This window comes from Rutidosis leptorrhynchoides, chromosome 3, assembly GCF_046630445.1.
Source record: "Rutidosis leptorrhynchoides isolate AG116_Rl617_1_P2 chromosome 3, CSIRO_AGI_Rlap_v1, whole genome shotgun sequence".
NCBI lineage: Eukaryota > Viridiplantae > Streptophyta > Magnoliopsida > Asterales > Asteraceae > Rutidosis > Rutidosis leptorrhynchoides.
This window is the reverse complement of record NC_092335.1, coordinates 362,289,592-362,311,080: the sequence shown is the minus strand read 5'-3', so window position 1 is coordinate 362,311,080 and position 21,489 is coordinate 362,289,592. Positions and strand designations below refer to the sequence as shown.

The 21,489-nt window shown below is 34.4% G+C and overlaps 2 protein-coding genes across 3 annotated transcripts; both read right to left on the bottom strand.

Annotated features, from left to right (window-relative positions):
* Positions 1-1,015: 1,015 nt before the first annotated feature.
* Positions 1,016-9,059, bottom strand: LOC139897586 (DNA topoisomerase 3-beta). Of its 2 annotated transcripts, XM_071880281.1 has the most exons (15): positions 9,022-9,059; positions 8,847-8,903; positions 7,660-7,763; positions 7,439-7,532; positions 7,251-7,350; positions 6,577-6,817; positions 6,121-6,283; positions 5,925-6,044; positions 5,707-5,786; positions 4,902-5,180; positions 4,468-4,636; positions 3,800-3,928; positions 2,751-2,963; positions 2,426-2,605; positions 1,016-1,956 (listed from the first exon to the last, which is right to left on the bottom strand). In XM_071880281.1, the coding sequence occupies exons 1-15, from the start codon at positions 9,040-9,042 to the stop codon at positions 1,312-1,314; spliced, it is 2,595 nt and encodes an 864-aa protein (XP_071736382.1). In that variant the 5' UTR covers positions 9,043-9,059; the 3' UTR covers positions 1,016-1,311. The 2 variants fall into 2 exon arrangements, with proteins under 2 accessions (XP_071736382.1, XP_071736383.1); XM_071880282.1 differs by lacking the exons at positions 8,847-8,903; positions 9,022-9,059 and having other exon boundaries at positions 7,439-7,527.
* A 1,116-nt stretch (positions 9,060-10,175) lies between these two features.
* LOC139897585 (probable UDP-N-acetylglucosamine--peptide N-acetylglucosaminyltransferase SEC) lies at positions 10,176-17,350 on the bottom strand. The gene is made up of 28 exons (XM_071880280.1): positions 16,900-17,350; positions 16,594-16,739; positions 16,400-16,498; positions 16,247-16,297; positions 15,958-16,074; positions 15,821-15,877; positions 15,509-15,628; positions 15,308-15,370; positions 15,143-15,221; positions 14,749-14,858; positions 14,609-14,662; positions 14,453-14,520; positions 14,226-14,328; positions 13,893-14,095; positions 13,703-13,799; positions 13,109-13,180; positions 12,915-12,991; positions 12,714-12,830; positions 12,509-12,593; positions 12,253-12,420; positions 12,041-12,151; positions 11,837-11,923; positions 11,624-11,751; positions 11,454-11,536; positions 11,200-11,305; positions 10,972-11,118; positions 10,653-10,773; positions 10,176-10,506 (listed from the first exon to the last, which is right to left on the bottom strand). The coding sequence occupies exons 1-28, from the start codon at positions 17,111-17,113 to the stop codon at positions 10,393-10,395; spliced, it is 2,997 nt and encodes a 998-aa protein (XP_071736381.1). The 5' UTR covers positions 17,114-17,350; the 3' UTR covers positions 10,176-10,392.
* Between the last annotated feature and the right edge of the window lie 4,139 nt (positions 17,351-21,489).

Genomic DNA, 21,489 nt, shown 5'->3' with positions numbered 1-21,489 from the left:
TTTTTTTTTTTTTTGCCTTAATTGAACTGATTGTAATACAATTATATAAAAACGGTTTTGCTAGATCCGCTAGGTGATATCTTTCGATGAGATGATGACACGTTTGGCCGGGTAGAGCGCGCCAGGTGATAGATCCGCTAATGTGTTATCTTACAAGATCGAGAATCGGTCCGGGAAGAATGCTTTGAAAGAGACGGTTAATGGAAAATTGAAAAGAGCGGGTCCTCGAGGTTGATTGTTGTGGTTCCTCTTATGTTCTTTGCTTGGTTTCATTCCGTGTATATTCATGGTATTCTCGGTTTTTGTTTGATTAGTTTGTTTGTAGTTTTTTCGAGATGTTAGAGAGACTCGTTTATAGAAGATAGTTATTATTTAGATGGTTACATACTAGGTGCGAGTTTTCCCATTTTCCCCGTGTCCTTTTGTATTTTCCAGTTGAGGGCGTTTTCATTTGGAAAACGACCTCGTTTCTATATGAGTATTCGTTATTTTCGCAAAAAAATAAATAAATAAATAAATAAAAACGGTTTTGTAAAAATCTTGGGCACTTTTAAAATTTTAGACCATGTTTAATGACCTATCTTGCACACCCTCAAAGACCTCATGTTATCGAAAATATATGCAGCTTATTCATATACCACACTACCACAGTGATGAGGATGTTGCTCGTGAACAAAAGTGATTTAGAGAATATTTAAGCACCAAGTGTCGCAGATGGAAAGAACCTAGCAAGAGAAAGAAGGATTGTTCTTCATGGAAGCATCTGCTCGATTCCACCATGGAAGAAGCATTTGTGATAGTCATTTGCAAGATCTAGAACAATGTCAGTCGTAAAGTATTCGTATAAAGCTGAGTTGTCATTGAACAGGGTAACCTTTCCAAATGATGATTTTGATGGATTAAAAAGCAGCTTGTCATGTTGTTCCTCATGGATCTTGATAAACAAGATGAGTTCTTTCACAGCTCATATAAATACAGGCGGAATGTGATTCAATATCTTCTACTAAATCTCGGAACCAATTGTTGTGTGTTCTTTTAAATGATGTAAAAATACAAAGATCATCTTTCTACAACTGTTATTTCCATTGAACATAGGAGAAGTACATAATTCAATTAATTTCTTAAAGACTCACATCTAACCATCACAAGATAGCCTAATGGTTGTCGTCTCGATTCCCAAAAGAAGTCTCATATTCAAACTTCATTAACAGCACACAGTGATATCAACATTAGAAATTTTTACAAAGCCTATCATCCCATACGTTCTACCAAAAAGAAAAACCAACAAAGACAAAAATACCCGTGACGAGTTTAAAAATCTCGAAAACTCATTTTTGGATCTTGGTTCCTACCGCCTCGTCCCCGTCCTCTACCTCGACCTCTTCCCCTACCCCTTCCCCTTCCTCTCCCTCCACCACGTCTGAAAAACGACTTCCCATGCTTCATTTCAACAAGTGAATGTAACAACTCATCACAAAGAATACATCCAACATGTAACGTAGCTCCATCTTTTAACGGTGTCGCTTTCTTATTAAAGTCCACCTCTATTATAGTGGACTCGCATTCACTACATCTGTCCTTTGTCGTACTTATCCGATGAGCACCTTCCGGAAGTAAAATAAGACAATTGCACATGTTACAATAAAGTCTCCATTTAGGTGCGCTGACCGGGTCAAGGACTAGGGTTCCGTCACATTCGGGGCAGGCACAAACACCTTGAGATATCAAAGAATGGCGACACGTAGGGTGCGGGCAGAGGAAGCAAGGCATGCCGACTCCTTTTCCTAACTTGGCTGAACCGCCAGTTTTGGGTGCACCGAATAACGTGTCGATACCTTCAAATGGAGGATTGTTGTAACAATAAGGGCAAAGTGTGAACGACTTGCCATCTGGTCCAGCCAATGAAAAGAGTAAAAGCTCAAAGTTGTCTAGAGGGCAGGTGAGCTCCTTGTACAGCTGTCAGACAAAAAATAAATAAATAACAAAAAATGATAATTATACGTTACACACTAATGAAAGGCATATAAAAGAAACAGTAAAGTAGGAGTGACAATTTCACAATGTTGCAAAACTCGGAATTCCTAGCGAGTACTCAGTTATTGCAACTCGGTATTACTCGGAAAATTGGTCAAAACTTGGCCAACACTCGGAATTACTCGGAAAATCAGTCAAAATTGGTCAAAACTCAGTCAAAGTTGGTCAACATCCAAGAACTCCCCAAGTTGCCGGGTACTCCCTAAAAAGCCCCGACAGAGTACTCTCCGAGTAGCGATTTTTGCAACCTTGCAATTTCAACAAATTTACTTAAGAATGGGTGGTTGAGTCATGTTACGTTTGATATCAAGCAGGTAGAATAAAAGATTAGTTAATCGGAATTATATTTATAAGAATTCCATTTCGCGTTGTATCATGGAAAATGGAGTACCTTGATTGTGCCCTTTTGAGGAACATAATAGACTTCTTCACATGTATTACAGTAGAGACGTGATGGTTGCATCGAGATGTACTTCATATATCTCAAGCATTTTCCACATTTACTTAGTGCACGTCCAGTATCCGAAAGTGGAGAAAATTGTGCTTCAAACAATGCATCCATATTTAAAATCTGTATATAGTTCCATCATTAATCAAGAATAACCAAATTAATACCTTTTATAACTGGTGACATTGGTGAGTCCAAACAGCAGATTTAGCTAATTAAATCCTTATACGAGATATTAGATATAGAATAATTTTGGTGAGTATCATACCTGCTTGACAAAGTAATTGAATTTCTGTTTGAACTGTTCAAGTACATGTTGCACAACAAGTGAATGATCAGCTTGACCTTTAGAAACAAGAGTGATTTGATGCTCAATGAAACTACGTATGTCAGGTAAACAAAGATCCGGATCTATACATTGATAGCCTCGTATAAGACTAACACCCAAAGTTGTTGGAACCAACCTTCTTCCAGCCTCTACCTGTAGATAAAGGTAAAATACATAATGCACCGTTATTAACCAGGCCCCGTCTTTAGCCTGTGCAGTATGTCTGACTGCACAGGGCCACCATTTCTTAGCGGCCTCTAATTCTAGAAACATGTATATATATTCAATGGAAGAATATAAACAAGATCCTTGTGTAGCTCGCATGCAGGGGTTCAATTCCCTTTGCCAGCTTATTTTTGGGCATTTTTTTGGTTTATCCAATATGTGTTTTTGTATGATAGTGACTAATTATTTTTCGTATTATTAATATTTATGTCGGAGTATTATTATTGGACCTTTTCAATGTATGCAATATTCATTTTTTTCTTTTGATAATCTTCGACTAGTTTTGTTTTTCGTATTATTAATGTTCATAGATACTAATGCATCTTACAAAGAAAGTTGCATTTGTTTTTGTAATCATACAGTTTTGGTATTACCAAATTATAACATGAATCAACATATCAACATATGTCATTAAAAATCAGATTGGTTCAAATGGGTAACTCTTTGGTACGAGTCACATCAAGTAAGTTGACTCAAAACACCAACTTTTGAAAATTTTTAACTTTTTATACACAATTAAGGGGTTAAATATGGCAAAAGAAATGAATTGATCCATATTCCCTAACAACTACTTTTTCTTAATCCAAATAAAATAAAAACTATTTTATATTGTTATTAAAAATTTTACCTGGACCACCAGTTATTGACTTATAGGTAGATTATCTAACCCAAATTGACTGACATAAAGTAAATGGGTCAAAATTGTCATCTCTGCTAATTCTATGTACACCAAGAACAAATACATGTGTAAAGAGTTAACATACCTTTACATAATTGCGTTCGCTAATGTTGTTGATGTGCACAGGAATTGAGGCATCCGTTCCAATTCCATGTTTTTCCATTAGAGATATCAGCTCACTCTCGGACAGGTAATCTGGAGGAGCAGTTTTACCCTGTTAAATTCACAGACAGTTACAAACTGGCATAAACCGCTACTCAAAATAAAAAGGTAGCACCATGATTAGGTCAGTCAGGTTTAGTAACAAGTCAGAATAAGTGTATTATCAAAATAAAAATCTAGTTTTCGGTAAAAAAAAAAAAAAAAAGTTTAGTAGGCTGTTACATTTGAAACAAATTTGGGTCACTTTTAACCTGAAGAAATCATTTGCCCCGTTTCAAATTTCAAACAACTTAAAAGTTTATCCATTAGATACAGAATACAACCCATCAAACGAGTTCTAATTTTAAATTTATGGTAACTCTGGTTAGCTGGCATGTGTGCTACATACTAAGACAAGAACCGTACTCAATCCCGTTGATAAGAGGGACACTACACGCAAAGAATTTCATTTGCTCGAACCAAAATACTAATGTAAAAAGAATCATGTAGATTATAAATATCAAAACTTTGGAGCGTGATGAAAGCAAAAAAGGTGAGTCATTAGCAAAAAAGTTGAAAGATGAAAAAAGAAAAGAAACATGGTAAAATTACCTCATATAGCTCAACTTTTAGAATCTCTATCCTTTCACCTTCAGTAAACTGAGGTAGATTTTTCTCAGTCACTGCCAACCATGGCATTATTGCCGTAAATCCTTTCACCGTAACGTGCTGCCCAACACAATGAAAGATTTCTCCACCAACAGAAAAATCAACTTTTGTCCTATCAACATAAAAATTATACCCGCACTGTAAAATTAAGCTTTTTCACTGGTATGCTACATACAATTGTGTTAGATTTCAGAGAAACACATTAGCTCGACAGAAAATCAAATATTTTGCTTTTGAAATTAGATAAACGCTACTGTGGAAAGTGAAGGAAAAGTAGTATCTACAAATTTGTAGTTTGAGGTTTTCAAAATAATAGAGTTACTGTAAGGGAATACATAATTTGTAGTAAAAATGACCAAAAGGAATGCATATGTTACCTTACATATTTACAGTCAGGAGACAGAGTACCAATAAAATGCTGACAGACATATTGATAAAGTCTCCAAGCATCACCACCTAACATATCTTCACTTGCTGACCGCATAGGAGTTATTGGCGGGTGGTCACCTACATCGCTTCCTGATCGGGGCTTTTGATAACCGTTGGTCAACAACGTCTGCACGTAACTACCCCATACTGGAGTACTCGCTAAAGCCCCGAGAGTTCCTTTGAAGTCAAATGACGACGGGTATGCGGTACTTTCTGTACGCGGATAACTGGAGCATCAATTTTAACGGAAGGCAAAAAAAAAAATGTTGATTTAGTTTGATAAGAAATGAGCACTATTAAAAGATGAATGAATTAAGGAAATGAATAAGGGTGTGTTTATTTTGAACTTAGGTTTGAGAATGAGTATATGTTCGAAAGAGGAAAAGGAAAGATCTAGTTATTTGGAAGAAAACTATTTATAATTAATAATAGCTGTCACTGTTTAATTAGTTTTTAGATTTCTGAAAGGAAAATGGAAGATAAAGAGAAGAATGATATAAGCCCATCCAAATTTATTAAAACTAGCAAAACTCATCAATGTACATGGGTTTTGTGAAACCTTTAGTTTTGTACTGATTCCTAAATTTTAAACATAAACTTTCAAAACAAACACATTCCTTAAACCCAATCCCATAGCTAAAAACCCTCAAAACAGACACTATCAAAACGCATAACATCTGTAAACCTCACATGCGGGTGAAACTTGAGAAAATGTACTTACTATTCTGTTTTTCTAACAAATGAGAGGGGTACCTGATAAAACCTTGGGTATACAAGCGCTCGGCCAATTGCATGGCCAAATGAGGTCCAAACCCTAGGGCACTAGAAGCAACCTGGTTTGGTAAAGGATAAGCAAACAATGGTATTATATTTTAACAATATTAAAGACAACAGGAATCATTTTAGGTAGATTCATCCAAAAAGTATTATGCAAAAGCGAAAATAAATTATCAAACCATATGTTTCCTGACCTTCAAAAGATTCACCGTATTAAGACCAGAAGGGCGACCTTTGGAATCTTGTTTTTCTGAAATACCTGTAACTTTTACCACTGCATCTTCAAGTATCAACTTCTGAAACATCTCAGCCACCTGTTCGGGGTTGTAAACTCAGAAGCAAAAGTATGGGGATATAACCAAAGTCAACAAAGGTCAGTGAAGATCTCACATCATAATCAAACAATCTATTACGATCCCACTCCAGCTTTAGCTCATGACCATTCTTTATTATGTAAGGAAACACGACCCAGAATTTTTCTGGCTTGAAAGTAGTAATTTGAAGGTATCGCTGAACACAAAATCCAAGGGTAGGAGTTTGACATGGGCCATATCTGAAAATATAAGACATCAAAGATATATTACGCATTTATAAGCAACACACTAGGAGAGTTTTAAGCGCTTTTTACTTCAAATAAACGTTTCATGAGATGTATTTGAATTTCATGAAAATGAAGTATGAGATCAGACTTCGATAAAACTAGATTATATGCTTAATTAAACATATAATCTACTTATATTGAAGTCTGAAATAAAACTTAGCCCACATCGACCCATATATAAGTACATGGGTCGAAATTGCTACCTTTTGTAGAAATAAAATGATGACATAAAAAAAGGAACCTACGAGATAACTCTAGCATCCAGATTTCCATATTTTCCCTGGAAGTAAGAAGTCTGAAATCGTGTAAACGCAACTCCAACTTTCAGATCAATTTCCTGACGTGCATCAACCGCCAATGACTCATCTTTGTTAGGCTGAACAAGATTTTTCATTGCCTGATTAATGTCTTTCTCTGTCACAGAAGAAAACCGTGCACGATGAACTCTTCTACCATCATTGGCATGAAATCCAGTGCACTCGATAACTGAAAATGCATATATTAAACAAATGATGAAACTAAAATATTAATGCTACTCAAGAAGGGTTTCTCAACATCTTAAACTAAACAAAGAGCAACGTTGCAGAACTCGGAATAACTCGGCGAGTACTCGGTTTTTGCAATTCCGGAAGTACTCGGTCAAAACTCAGTCAAAATCGGAATTACTCAAAAAATAGGTCAAAACACGGTCAAAAATCAGTCAAAGTCAAACTTGGTCAACATCCCAGTACTCCCCGAGTTTCCGAATACTCCCTAAAGTCCCGACCGAGTAGTACCCATCGACAAAGAGTAAAATATTTTTGTTCCTCACCCAAAAATCTAACTTACCATACAATTGATTTTTGCTCATTTTAAATAATGAAGTTGCAAATAAGTTATAGGATTAATTCCACAGCCATTCAAGATGCAAAACATGTACCTTCAAAGCATATATTTTCTCCTTCACGATCACAGTCCAACCATAGTACTAGATCTCCACAACCACGAGCCTCCCGGTTTAGATGTTGACGAATATGAGCCTTATTTACGATAAAACTTTTAAATTAGATCCACAGTTGAATTTGATCACACGATTGATGAATACTGACAACAACAAGCAAGCAGTACCTTCGGGTTCGATTCCGACTTGAGAACTGGAGCTTGAAAAAGAGTAAGAGGGTCAGTAGCTGCCCAGTCTTGATAGGCAGGTGGAAAATCTACACTAAACAAACAAACAAACACAAAAAACAGTTTACACACAACCATCAAAAACCTTTAAAATCGTATACAAGGTTTTAACATTATAGCAATAACTAATACATTATTCTATGGTGCTTTTAGAAGGAAACCTGAAAACATGACCAATAACTGATGTCACTCTATACTGTACTCGATATCCTAAAAATGTCCCGTCAAACTCATGCACCTCGGTACTACCTCTTCGTGATGACATCTGCAATATTAATTTGCATATATCATAATCTGAAAAGTACAAATAAGTAAGTAACAGCATCAAAACATAAGATAAATAGTACTCCGTAATATATCCGAAAGCTCCTATTAAAAAACAATACAATTAGCAAATCGGGAGTAAACGAACAATGACAAATACAAAATCTTTTAACCCACAGGTAATCATCACCTGAATTATTTCCAATAAATTTCAGCAATTATAGGTAACAGTACCAAGCGTTCCCACAAATTATTATCATTTAATATGAAAAGTTTTTGCTAATGGCAGTCTTTAAGATACAAACATCTAACCATAAAATATCATCATCTTATGCATGAAAATACACCCTTACAGCCCTTAAGTTGTCATTATCATTCAAAACAGCCAAAATCAACAATGAAGCTGAACAGTATGGATTTGTTGACATAACATGGTGTACCACATTTTTTTTTTGAAAGGCAAGCTTGCATCAGCGTATCATTTATTTCAACGACACTCATCATTTGCACACACACACGCGCTTTCGGGCAGGAAACCCGAACCACACTCTGAGGATCCGACCCTTAAACCATCCCGAGGGGCAGGCAGGCCGAACCTTAGTCCCGGAGCGGGTCGGTAAAACCTTCCCTTTGGGCCACCTTCAAGGAATATATTTCAATTCCTAGAGCGGGTGACGAGGTTCGAACCCGAGACCTCTAGCCCTGCGAGTACACAAGTGTAACCGCGGTACCGCTGGACCGAAGATCCGTTGGTAACATGGTGTACCACATTATCCATCATCACATTAGTTGTAATCTTACAACGCTAACCACTATTTAATAGTGACACAACCGTATCTGTTCTAGTATTAGTTACATTCATTTAATAACTTCAACTATCACACTTATACTAATTAACAAAATTTAATAAACTGTATAGTTACATTCATATACAATACACAAAAGAAGATGCATCTAGCCACTTTAACTAATTAAACAATAAACTACAGAAATCACAACATCAAATTTAACACATAGTAAATGTTACACAATAATCAAATTAAAATTATATGTAGAATATAAAAAAGCTGGATAAAAGAGTTACTCGGCCACCGGAGAGTGCTGTAGCAATTGAAAGAGCAATACTCGGCTTCTCTGCAACCTAATTAATAATTTAAACCGATAATACTAATTAATTTTTAACATTAATAAGTAAAATGAAATGAAATTAATTGCTGTAATAAGTTGAAAACCCTAATCAGTATGAAGGATTGTGTTACCATCAGTACTTTGGTCGCCATTGTTTAACTTGCCTCTGTCCAAGACTAAAAATTGAAATATTTTATTCTGAAAACTTGTTATTCAAACTTAAGAGAATACCCGACCGGATCCGAATAAAATAACGGGTTCGTTATTCGCATATGTAATGGATCACTATGAACTTCTTGTCAGTTATCAATGGGCCTAACAAGAAAAAAGTAGATGACACGGGCTTTTGATGTTATACTATAGAGGTGTAAGCAAGGCTCAAATTTGTATAAAAAAACACGCATTTAACTGGAATCGTTGATTTAAAAATCGGTTGAAAAAAAAATTAAACCCACAACCGAGCTCAATTATATGGTCTATGTGTTTTTATGTCATGATTAATTATGTGTTATTGTGGCCTACAATATGCTTGTATGAAATCTGGAAGTTTAGTTGTGAACTCATGTTTGTATGATGGTCATACGCTTTTGGCAATATAAATATGAATGTAAACTAGATTTTTTTTAAAAATAGGTGCTTTCAGGTGTTTACAACTTCCGATGTTTTGAATCATTAATTAATAATACATATAGATAGAGGTTCGGGATGCGTTAATATATCGAACTCAATTATTATTATTATTATTTGATAGCTATCTAAAATAAAACGTGTGTGTTGGTGGGTAGTGTTTTGCACGGAAGAGACACGACCATCACTAAGGCTTTAAACTTACGCATAAATCGTACATATCTCTAGTAGTGATCCAAGTTAGGACTCTAATTGATAAATAAGTGGAACCGAGGTTATAATATTCAATGTTACCAAAAAAAAATAATGAATAGTTATGCAACAAGTGTGAATGTTATCTGAATGAAATTATTCTATTTATAAAACTTGACTTCCAATGTGTATCGAAAGCTTATAAAAATGGAAAAAAGGGTTTTTACACATGCAACATCATCTTAAGGCCAAGTAAATACCCATTTTTGTTGTGCAAATAATCCTGCTAGTCAATGAAGCTCATCAATCAATGTTTAAATTAACAGCCCCTGAATAACGCATGTGCACCCAAATGAACCATTCACACTCACAAGTAGTCACAAACAAAGCATTCTTACCAGAAAACAACCTAGTATCAGATAAAAAGTAGTGCATCCAACACTGAAGTTCGACACACAAACAAAGGGGTATAGGAACATTAATATATTGATAATCATAAGAGATGTATTAGTAACTCATCTCATACACCTCCTCCTGCCTCCTACTACAAACCAATTTTAGATACTAGGTGTCTCCATATCATCCCAAACAATCACGGTATTATAATAATATTACGGAGTAATAATTTACATTATAATATTCCAACTCATCAACCCTGGATCTCATCTCAGTCTGACCTAAAACTAATGATCATATGGATACTCAATATCATTCTCATTCACTTTAAAGTGCTGAGGTTGTTGCCCCGAGCAGTGCAGACTCCACATCTTAAAGTAAGACCTTTCCAGATTTTTCACCTACAATATTCAGAATCCAATACATATATACCGGGTATGAAAAAAGTCTGAACTATAGTATAAAGAACATTATATCTTTCGTACAAGGTACGCGGACCAATAGCATTAAGACTATAAAGAAACTAAATGGCACGAGGTGAACTTACCCAGCGAGATGTATCAAATAGTGGACAACTGAGACGGGCTGACTTGAGTTTGTTTGTCAGCTCTTGAAGCTTTGGACGGTTTAAAGCTAGATACACTGCCCTATCTTCATACTCTTTCATACTACATAGCAAAAAAAAAATACATTTGATCACAAGTTGTAGAGCTCAGATTAGCAGAATGATAAACTAATCAAATAGGATTATCGATTGAGAGCAACGGTTAATTATACAAGTCTGTGAAGAAGAGATCAGACAAAGAATGAAAGCAAGGGTTATACACTGTAACTCGTATATTTTAAAGTGTAAGACGAATACCAACCTGTTAACAATCATCTCTTCACCAACTCCGGTGGCTAGACAAAGAGAACCAGCAACTCTAGTCGCCATCTTCTCAAGGGGAAGGGTCACCATTGGCAAACCCGCCCAAAGAACATCTGTGCCTGTTGTATGTGCATTGCATAATGGCCTACTCGAAAACAATACAGAGTTAACACAAATCAAAACTGAAACAAAAATAAAACAAAAACCGTCTTGGAACATAACATACGTATCAAGGCAAAGATCTGCCAAAGAACTGCGTCTGATGTGTTCATTCTTCATAGCAACATCAGTGAATATAATCTGGTCCGGCTGCACACCCTGTGCAGCAGCATCTATAAAAGCATATGATGTAACGTTAGTCAAGTAATAAAACTTGGCCACTGGAGTTTCAACAAATAATAAGGTCTAGAATGAAATTTTAAAACAAGTTGTATACAGACAAATAACAGTATATTGATAAAAAAAAAAAAAATCACATACAAGCACGAAGCCTCATTTCACCAGCAGCTGGGAATCTCAGAAGCCAAAGTGCACTATTGGGAACACGTTTCAAGATATTGCACCTAAAAATGTCATGTTAGAAGTGTAAAGTGACACAATGACCAAATAAGAAATGACAACTGCAGTGAAACCACGTATCAATATCTTACCAAGTGATAAAAATTTCGGGATCCATTTTGTAAAGCTGATTGAAACAGCCAAAAATAAATTTGTTCTCTGGCAATCCATAAGCTGACCGCTTCGGCTTACAACTTGGATCCAATACATCCAGATTTCTCTGTAGCCAACCGTTAACAATATTAGTAGTTTGAATACACAAGCATTCTCATTAAATGATGGAAACTTTAAACTGAGAAGGATACCTGCTTATAGTCATTCACAAAATAACAATGAGGGAGATGAACGAGCTTCTCAGAGTAAATATGAGCAAATCGAGTTGGAGAGACAAACTGCATTTGTAATTCAGACATTTCAATGCACACAGAAGAAGAAATGAACTAAAAGAAAAGTATATTTGCCTTTCAAAAAGAAAAAACAAAAAGAAAAAAGGTAACAAAGTGCCTTACTTCATCAGTGACAAGATACTGTATGTAGTTAGCACCAGTTGTACCAGGAAATCCCATATATGAGACCTGAATTGGCGCGGGTTGCAGAGCAAATATTTCATTTCTAGCCCCCTACAATATCAATATAAAACGTAAGATAACTTAAGGATAAAGGTTGCAATCTACAATATAGAGCTAAGCACATAAACCAATAAGAAAAAGGAAAACCGTACCTTGGTATAACCATTAAGGTTAATAAGTATTTGTATCTGATCCTCATTTATCAGCCTCGCGATCGTATCAGACGTCATTGCTGACACATCCTTAAAATGTTCTGCTTCTGACTGGATACGGAGCCTCCATTCAGTCCCATCATTCGGACTCAACGCATAACAAAACACCTACAATCAAACATGTTTAGTTTCAAACCAGAACTAACCAAGATCTAAAAATATAACACCATTAAATTAAAGTTTTAAGCCAACAAACCTCGACATTTTCTCTGTTATGCATGCCAAATATTGAACCCATCAAATGTGACAGTGGGTGGTTTCCAAAATCACTGCTGACATATCTACACGAAACACAAGCAGCAATTGTGTTAGCCACACCCTAATAACCGAATCCACATAACAAGAGAAAACATGAATAAAAAAAGTACACATAAAAGTGTATACATTATTATTATATTTACCCGATTTTCAGCCGTTTGTTACCCCTTGTACTCTTTATCGGTAATGGAAGAGGATGGTTAAAAGCCGGAAGACCAAAACGACTTGCAACGACAGAACAATGTGCAGCATACTTGCGACTACAAATACAAAACGGAAAAAAGAAAAGTTAATTAACATATTAACGTATTCATGATTACGATACACGTTGACTAGAAACGTACCTGATTTCAAGTGCAAGCATTGGATCAAGAGGATATGCAATTGCATGAAAAGGCTGCACACTAGGAATTGTAGAGGTCTATATGGAAATAATTAGTGCATTAGAATAAGTTATAAGATGGACAAATTGTTAAAATTGTGAGTTTGAAAAAATAAAAAATAAAAAAAAAATAATTACAAGCAATAAGGTTTAAACCTGAATCTGTCTCTGAAGTATGCTTTCAACTTCAATGAACATCCTTTTCCTGTCATCCCAGTCGCATACACACTAACGAAAGAAATCAAACGTGTCAGAAACTGTCAAACGAACTAGTAATGTGGTATAGAAACAAACCTAGTTGAAGATTGCTTCTCAAACGAATAAAGAATAATAGATCATACAACCCTATTAAGATGGCTATTATACACTACACCTAAGTAAATAAACTGCAAATCATAATTTAATCATATAATGAACCTACCAAACACTTCTTTCCATTTCAAGGAACATATAGATGAGACAAAAAGGCTTCATATAGTACAGAAAAGGAGACCAATCTTCAAAGTTTACACATTCTACATTAACATTATGATGAGGAATTCCCTTGGTAAACATGCCTTTCAAGTCGCACACTTCATATCATTTATAAAATGTAAAGGTCACTCCTGGTTTTATTTACTAATAAATGAATACCTATTAATAGACTAGAGGTTCAAAGTTCAAACTCTAATGAAAACTAGACTTTATCTGACAACTCACCCTTAAATGTTAACAACTTAGTTACACAGAATCAGTCATTTGAAGATATACCTGTAAAGTGTGCAGTAGATTACAAGTTGCTTCCGGAAAATCAGGACGTATGGCCAATGCTTGCCTATAGCTTTTAATAGCTGCTTCTACATGTCCGCTACAAAACACAAGTCCGGGAATTAAAACTCGTCCGAAAACGACCATAACCAATTTAACACGTCCACACATAAACATAACAAACTAAAAGTACCTGTCTTTATAAGCTGAAGCCAGATTTGCATGAGCTTCAGCCATGTTTGGGCGTATAACAATAGCATGCGAGTAGTCTTGAATAGCTTCACTAACTCTCCCAATCTCCTTGAAAGTGTTTCCACGATTAACAAGACCATCAGCCGCCAATGGATCAATACGAAGAACTTCATTATAGCAAGATATAGCATCCCCATAATTACCCTATTTATCATCATATTAGTCATTTAGTATCAGTAGTAATGAAACTTATTTCATATGAAACCACATTTGTTAGCATGTAAAGAGACTAAACCAAAACAATTATGGGGAAAGAATTGAGATATATTGTTACCTGCTGCTTGTATATGATTGCAAGATTGTTAAAAGGAGCAGACAATCCTGTTGTTACAGTTAAAGTTGCTTTGTAACATTGTGCAGCAGCCGGCATCATATTCCTAAATATCAGAAACTTCTCTTTAGGACTATTTAACACATATAGCTTCTCTATCTAAACAAGATTTTTTCATGACTCTTAACTTGTATAAACATAAATTACTAATCTTGTATCTAAACACGTACCATTCCATGTATATGTTTCCTAGATTAGTGAGAGCCTGCGGATGGCTAGGTTGTAGAGACAGGCATTGCTAGATTGCAAAACATAATTCTAGTCACAACCAAGTTAAATAAAAAGTTTTAAACGAAAACTAAATGCAAACCAATAAGATAACCTACACGGTAGCAATGGATTGCTTCTTCAACTTTTCCTGCATCCTTGAGTGAATTTCCCTAGCGCACAAAGATAAAGCATTGAAGTCAATTAATAGAATATAAACCATGAGGACGAAAAAAATATGTTACAGAATTAAACATACCAAATTATTGTATGCTTCCAAAAATCCAGGATCGCGAGCGATAGCCTGCCTATAATGGCTAATTGCCATCTCCAAATTACCTTGTTCATAATATATGCTAGCTAAATTGCCTGAAACATGTTGATAGTGTGACTTGTCATTCATGTATAATATATATATATATATATATATATATATATATATATACATATATATATATATACATATATACATATACATATATACATATACATATATATGTATATACATATATACATATACATATATATATATATGTGTATACATATATATGTGTATACGTATATATGTGTATACGTATATATGTGTATACGTATATATGTGTATACGTATATATATATATATATTCACACACGCATGCTATGGTAATACTCACCAAAAGCCATGGCATAGTCTGGTTTGGACTGAAGAGCACGCTGATAACATACAATAGCTTCTGGAGCCATTCCCGAAGCCTAAAAGGTGCAACGAAAACCTTAACCAAATTTGTCAATGTATTAAGATTTACCAAAATTTACCAGAAGAACATGAGAAGCTTCACCTTGTACACATTTCCCAAGTTCAAATAGGCATCAGAAAATGTTGGTTTCAGCTTGACAGCCTCCTGCAATGTCCATGGCCACATTAAGAGTAAATTTAACCAAAATACACATTGCATACCATTTCTACACACTGGTTAGTTTACATAATAACATACTTATATGATGACAGACCATTTATAAGCACCAACATTTATATATACCTTGTAATACTGGAGTGCCCTATTAAGGTCACCCGACTCCATGAAAAGTCCAGCAAGGTTAGACCAAGCAATGGCAAAAGTTGGTTGGATACGGAGAGCCTCCACGTAGCAATTGTATGCCTGTCAAAATATAAGTTCTCAAACTTTGCTAGTAGCTACAAAATGAATCCTTATAATCATGTAATGCACCGGTTGTATCCTGATAACTTGAAAATTTAAACATTCAAATATGAAACATTAATAAATGACCTGTTTCAAGTATATTAAATTTTGTTACATCTATGAGATAACACGTTGGCTAAGAAGTCTTACATCTTGCACTAATCCTTGAGCCTTCATCAAGTTCCCAAGATTGCTGTGAGCATCAACCTACATATAAACAGATACAAAAACTATTGTTTAGAAAACATTTAACGATAATTACAAATAAAGATGGGTAGAAATCTAACCAAACGAGGGTTTAAAGAAAGAGCTTGGCGACAGCATTGAGTAGCTTCAGCTACCCTTCCTTTCCGCATATAAGCACTTCCCAAGTTTGACCATGCATCCGCAAAATTCGGAAGAAGCTGCATGAATCATACTTGAAGTGAGTGGATGTAACAAAAAGAGGCGGAACATAACAACACAAGCAAGAACATAATCAACACTTTAACTAACATGAAGGGTTAGTCTGACGCTCATGGCAGACTGAATTCAACACTTTAACTAACATAATAGCATACTAGAATGTCCACATACCTCTATTGCAATTAAATAATAGCGGATTGCAACATCAATGTTCCCCTTCTCCTGTACAAGAAAAAATGCATTGACAATGTTATACGGTACTTAAGGATATATAAACAAGGGACAAAGAGACCAGAAACACAATTATCAATAACAAGCTACAACCTTCCAGGCATTTGCCATATTCCCGTAGCACTCAGCGAAACTTCGATCAATCCGGAGGGCTTCTTCATTCTTTGCAATGCACATATCAAAGTCATGTAGCTGAAACAATAAAAAGGTCTTCTTTGAGAACCATGCACATTTATAAACAAGAAAGCAACAAACTTGTACTCGGTAATATATTACATAAGCCCAACCTGATAATATATTGCTCCTAAGAGAAGAAGGTTATCTGTTCGCAACGGATTTCGATCATAAACTGCCTTGCTATGATCTAATGCCTGTCTAAAGTCTCCAGACTTATATTTCTGATGCGCAAGGGACATGAGCACATCTTCATCAGCTGAAAGATAATTAAGTACAAATTTAGATCATCAGTGACTTCAACTTAAACTTAAAAAGTCAAGTACTTCAACTCTCAAATTTTAAAACCCTAAAACATAAATAACATCCAAAGAACACATAAAAATTACACCAAATAACTAACAAAAACAAAATTAAACCTTCACGAATATCAACTCCTTGAGGTAAATTCAAATTAACATTTGACGATGACGGATCAATTTCTGTTGACAAAATAAATGAAGATTCGCGATTATGATCGCCATTATTAAACGAAACCCTAGCAGCTTGCTGAAACAACTGTTGTGGCTGCTGCTGCTGCTGCTGAAATTGTTGTTGCTGAACTTGACGTTGATCTGTTTGTAACGACAACATAATTGATCGGCCGGAAAATTACAAAATCGGAGATCGTAGTTAAATTAAAATAATATTAATAAAATATCATGGAACACGAAGATGATACGTAAAACGTTTCATATAATTAGAGGATTAAAACTGGAAGGTTATGATTTTAATTAATTCCTTGATTTTGGGGATCTATTGCGTCGAAGAAGAAAGAGATATAAAAACAGATACGAAACTATTTTCGTTTTTGTGTTCGTTGATAATTTTGTGCCTAATTAAATACTTTTATTACTCCTTAAAAAAATACGTAGTATGTGTAGTCCACGACAATGTTATAAGAGTACTCCAGAATTTTTTACATGACTAGCCAACCATTCAGCATTACATCATTACTTACATCTCACTTTCTTTTCAGGACTAAACTCATGACTAAATACTCCTAACAATGACATACTGTAAGAGACCCGTCCTAATCCATCTAGACGAATACATTACATTTAGTTACATCGCGAGGTACTTGACCTTTTTTTTTTAAGGCAATACAATTATATTAATATTAATAAAACTAGCAAGATGCTAGGAATTACAAAAGTGGATTATATAACACGACCTCCGCCGAACCTTCTACAATGTAATGACTCCAACACAAATCAACTAACACGATCTAAACATGGCAATCTCAGTTGAAAACCTACAAACAACAACGATTCTAAAACTCACACTGAGACACGAATCCTAACAAAAAGGCTACTCCAAACGAACGAGCCAATCATCAAAGGAAACTGCCTTGTTAACCAAAAACATAACACATTACCACTTCAGGGCAAGCACCCGAAAGAAAGCATGAAAACGGAGTAGTGACACGACCGGAAAACCACACCGCGAAACCCACGAAAATCTAAACTCAACTCCGATAACACACAATCAAATCGAGAGGTGATAACGAATCATGTCAATATGATTAACAAAAAATAACCTCCAATAATTGAACACCACAAACGAAACAGATGCTCACGACTTCTAAGCATTCATCGAAACTCAAGCTCGACCCAAATATAAGAATCTATACTGATCTGAAGTCAAGAGTAGAAGAAAGACGTTGGAGGACGAGATCCGTACCTGCCGGCGGCGGAGAAACGAAAACAAAACCACCGGCATCCACAAACCTCCGGCGAAACAAAAGCCATCCTTCGCAAACCTCCAGATCTGCGCCGGAAAACACGAGATAAGATCCAGCATAACCGCACCGACATTGATACACACGAATTGAAAACGGAGATCTAACACGAATAGCCGCAACGACATTGATACACATGAATTGAAAACGGAGATCTAACAGGAATAACACGAAGCGAATGAAAGTAAGAAGAAACAAAGATTAAAAAACAAAGGATATAGGGTGAGGAAGGGAGATCCTCCGGACCGCCGGCAAAAACCGACGGCCGGAGGAGGAGAAATATGGCTGGCGGCGACCAAGTTTAGATAGGGTTTTTTTTCCTGAGAGAGAGAGAGAGTGTTAATATATCAAAATCGAGGTACTTGACCTCTATATGATACATTTTACAAACATTGCATTCGTTTTTAAAAGACAAACTTTCATTACATCGAAAGTTGACAGGCATGCATACCATTTCAAAATATATCCAATCTATAATTGACTTAATAATAATCTTGATGAACTCAACGACTCGAATGCAACGTCTTTTGAAATAGGTCATGAATGACTCCAAGTAGTATCTCTAAAATGAGCAAATGCACAGCGGAAGATTTCTTTCATACCTGAGAATAAACATGCTTTCAAGTGTCAACCAAAAGGTTGGTGAGTTCATTAGTTTATCATAATCATTCATTTCCATAATTTTAATAGACCACAAGATTTTCATTTCCATTTCTCATAAATATACGTCCCATGCATAGAGACAAAAATAATCATTCATATGGATTGAACATCTAGTAACCGACATTAACAAGATGCATATAAGAATATCCCCTATCATTCCGGGACATCCATCGGACATGATAAAACGAATTCGAAGTACTAAAGCATCCGGTACTTTGGATGGGGTTTGTTAGGCCAAATAGATCTATCTTTAGGATTCGCGTCAATTAGTAGATCGGTTTACTAATTCTTAGGCTACCAAGCAAAAGGGGCATATTCGGCTTCGATCATTCAACCATATTATGTAGTTTCGATTACTTGTGTCTATTTTGTAAAACAGTTATAAATATAGCGCATGTATTCTCAGTCCCAAAAATATATATTGCAAAAGCATTTAAAAAGGGAGCAAATGAAACTCACTATACTGTATTTTGTAGTAAAAATACATATGACGACATTGAACAATGCAGGGTTGGCCTCAGATTCACGAACCTATATCATTTATATATATTAACACATATGATTGTAATCAAACAAATTTATATTATTAGTGATATACTTGTTATTTCAATAAATCCTATGTTATATGTTTTAAATATAGTGTTCTGTACTAATTGTTATTTGGTAAAATAATACTAATACTAATAGATAAAAAGTTGTAATCTCTTTATAATGACAATATTAATGATATCAATAATGTCCAAAAAAAATGATAATTTTATTAGTGTCATTTTATTTTTAGTAAAAATATAGTTTTAGTACCAGTAATAATTTTAACAATAATGATAATAAAATAAAAAGTTGTATTACTTTTACAATAAAAATTATCGTTTTGATAATAACTCTTAATACTAATAATACTTATTAATAATACTTGATAGTAATTAATGTTAATAATAAAATAATATTAATGATAATAATAGTTACAATAATAATAATAATAATAATAATAATAATAATAATAATAATAATAATAATAATAATAATAATAATAATAATAATAATAATAATAATAATAATAATAATAATTAATAATAATAATAATAATAATAATAATAATAATAATAATAATAATAATAATAATAATAATAATAATAATAATAATAATAATAATAATAATAAGTATTAGTAATACTACCTTTAAAAGCTTTTTCCTAAAAAAATGCCTCAGCCAAGGCTTGAACCCACGACCTCACGCTAATCTAAACCACTCCTAAACCATTCCTCTGTTTTTGCACATCTGATAAAAATCCATACCCATATTTCTTTAGCCCCTTTATTCCGTTTTTCTTTCTTCTCCAATAATTTAATCGATTAGATAATCTGTCTATTGGGCTTGGCCTTAATCGATTAGCCCAACAAAATAGAGTTTAAGTTTCACGGCCCGTTTGGAAAATATTATCACTAATAAACCGTTCAAGAAGAATTTAACAAACCCGATTGGATTTAGGTTTTATGCCACGTCGATTAACCTCTTTACAAAAGGTTTCGGTTCTTTTTATTCTTCTTCTTTCTAACCGACAGAAACATGAAAAATTACACAATTCTTAATCATCCTTTTCCCAATCATAGTTATCATAATCATCATTCTTTGTTTGTACAGTCGGATACAAAAATAGAAGTATGACGTACAGTAGCAGCAAGAATCAAAGATTGGGTTGAGTTAGTGTGTCGATCAGGAAAGAAAATAAAACGGGATGATTGCAGCAGGTAGATGAACTAACGATGAACCCTTTCCCTCCCTTATTTCTTCAATCTCTCTATTCTTATGTGATTATTGCCGTTTAATTGTAGGTGTTTCTAGCGAGAGAAAAAGAAAAGAGTAAGTGATTGTAGTGACCCGAACTTTTCCATGTTTATATATATTAAATGAAATTGTTATTCACATGATTAAGTGTTTCCAACATGTTAAGCATTCAAACTTGTTAAGACTTGATTAATTGAAATATGTTTCATATAGACAATTGACCACCCAAGTTGACCGGTGATTCACGAACGTTAAAACTTGTAAAAACTATATGATGACATATATATGATTATATATATAGTTAACATGATATTATGATAAGTAAGTATCTCATTGGGTATTTTAACAATGAGTTATATACATAAAATTGAGTTTATTGAATTAAGAAACTCGAAACGGTATATATATAACGATTATCGTTATAACAACATCTTACTAAATACATATGAATCATATTAAGATATTGATACACTTTGTTTAATCATGATAAATTATAAGTAAACATGTCATTAAGTGTATTAACAATGAACTACATATGTAAAAACAAGACTACTAACTTAATGATTTCGAAATGAGACATATATGTAACGATTATCGTTGTAACAACATTTAACTGTATATATATCATACTAAGATATATTAATACATCATAGTATCATGATAATGTAATAATTTAACATCTCATTAGATATAATAAACATTGGGTTAACAATATTTAACATGATCGTTAACTTAAAGGTTCCAAATCAACATTTACATGTAACGACTAACGATGACTTA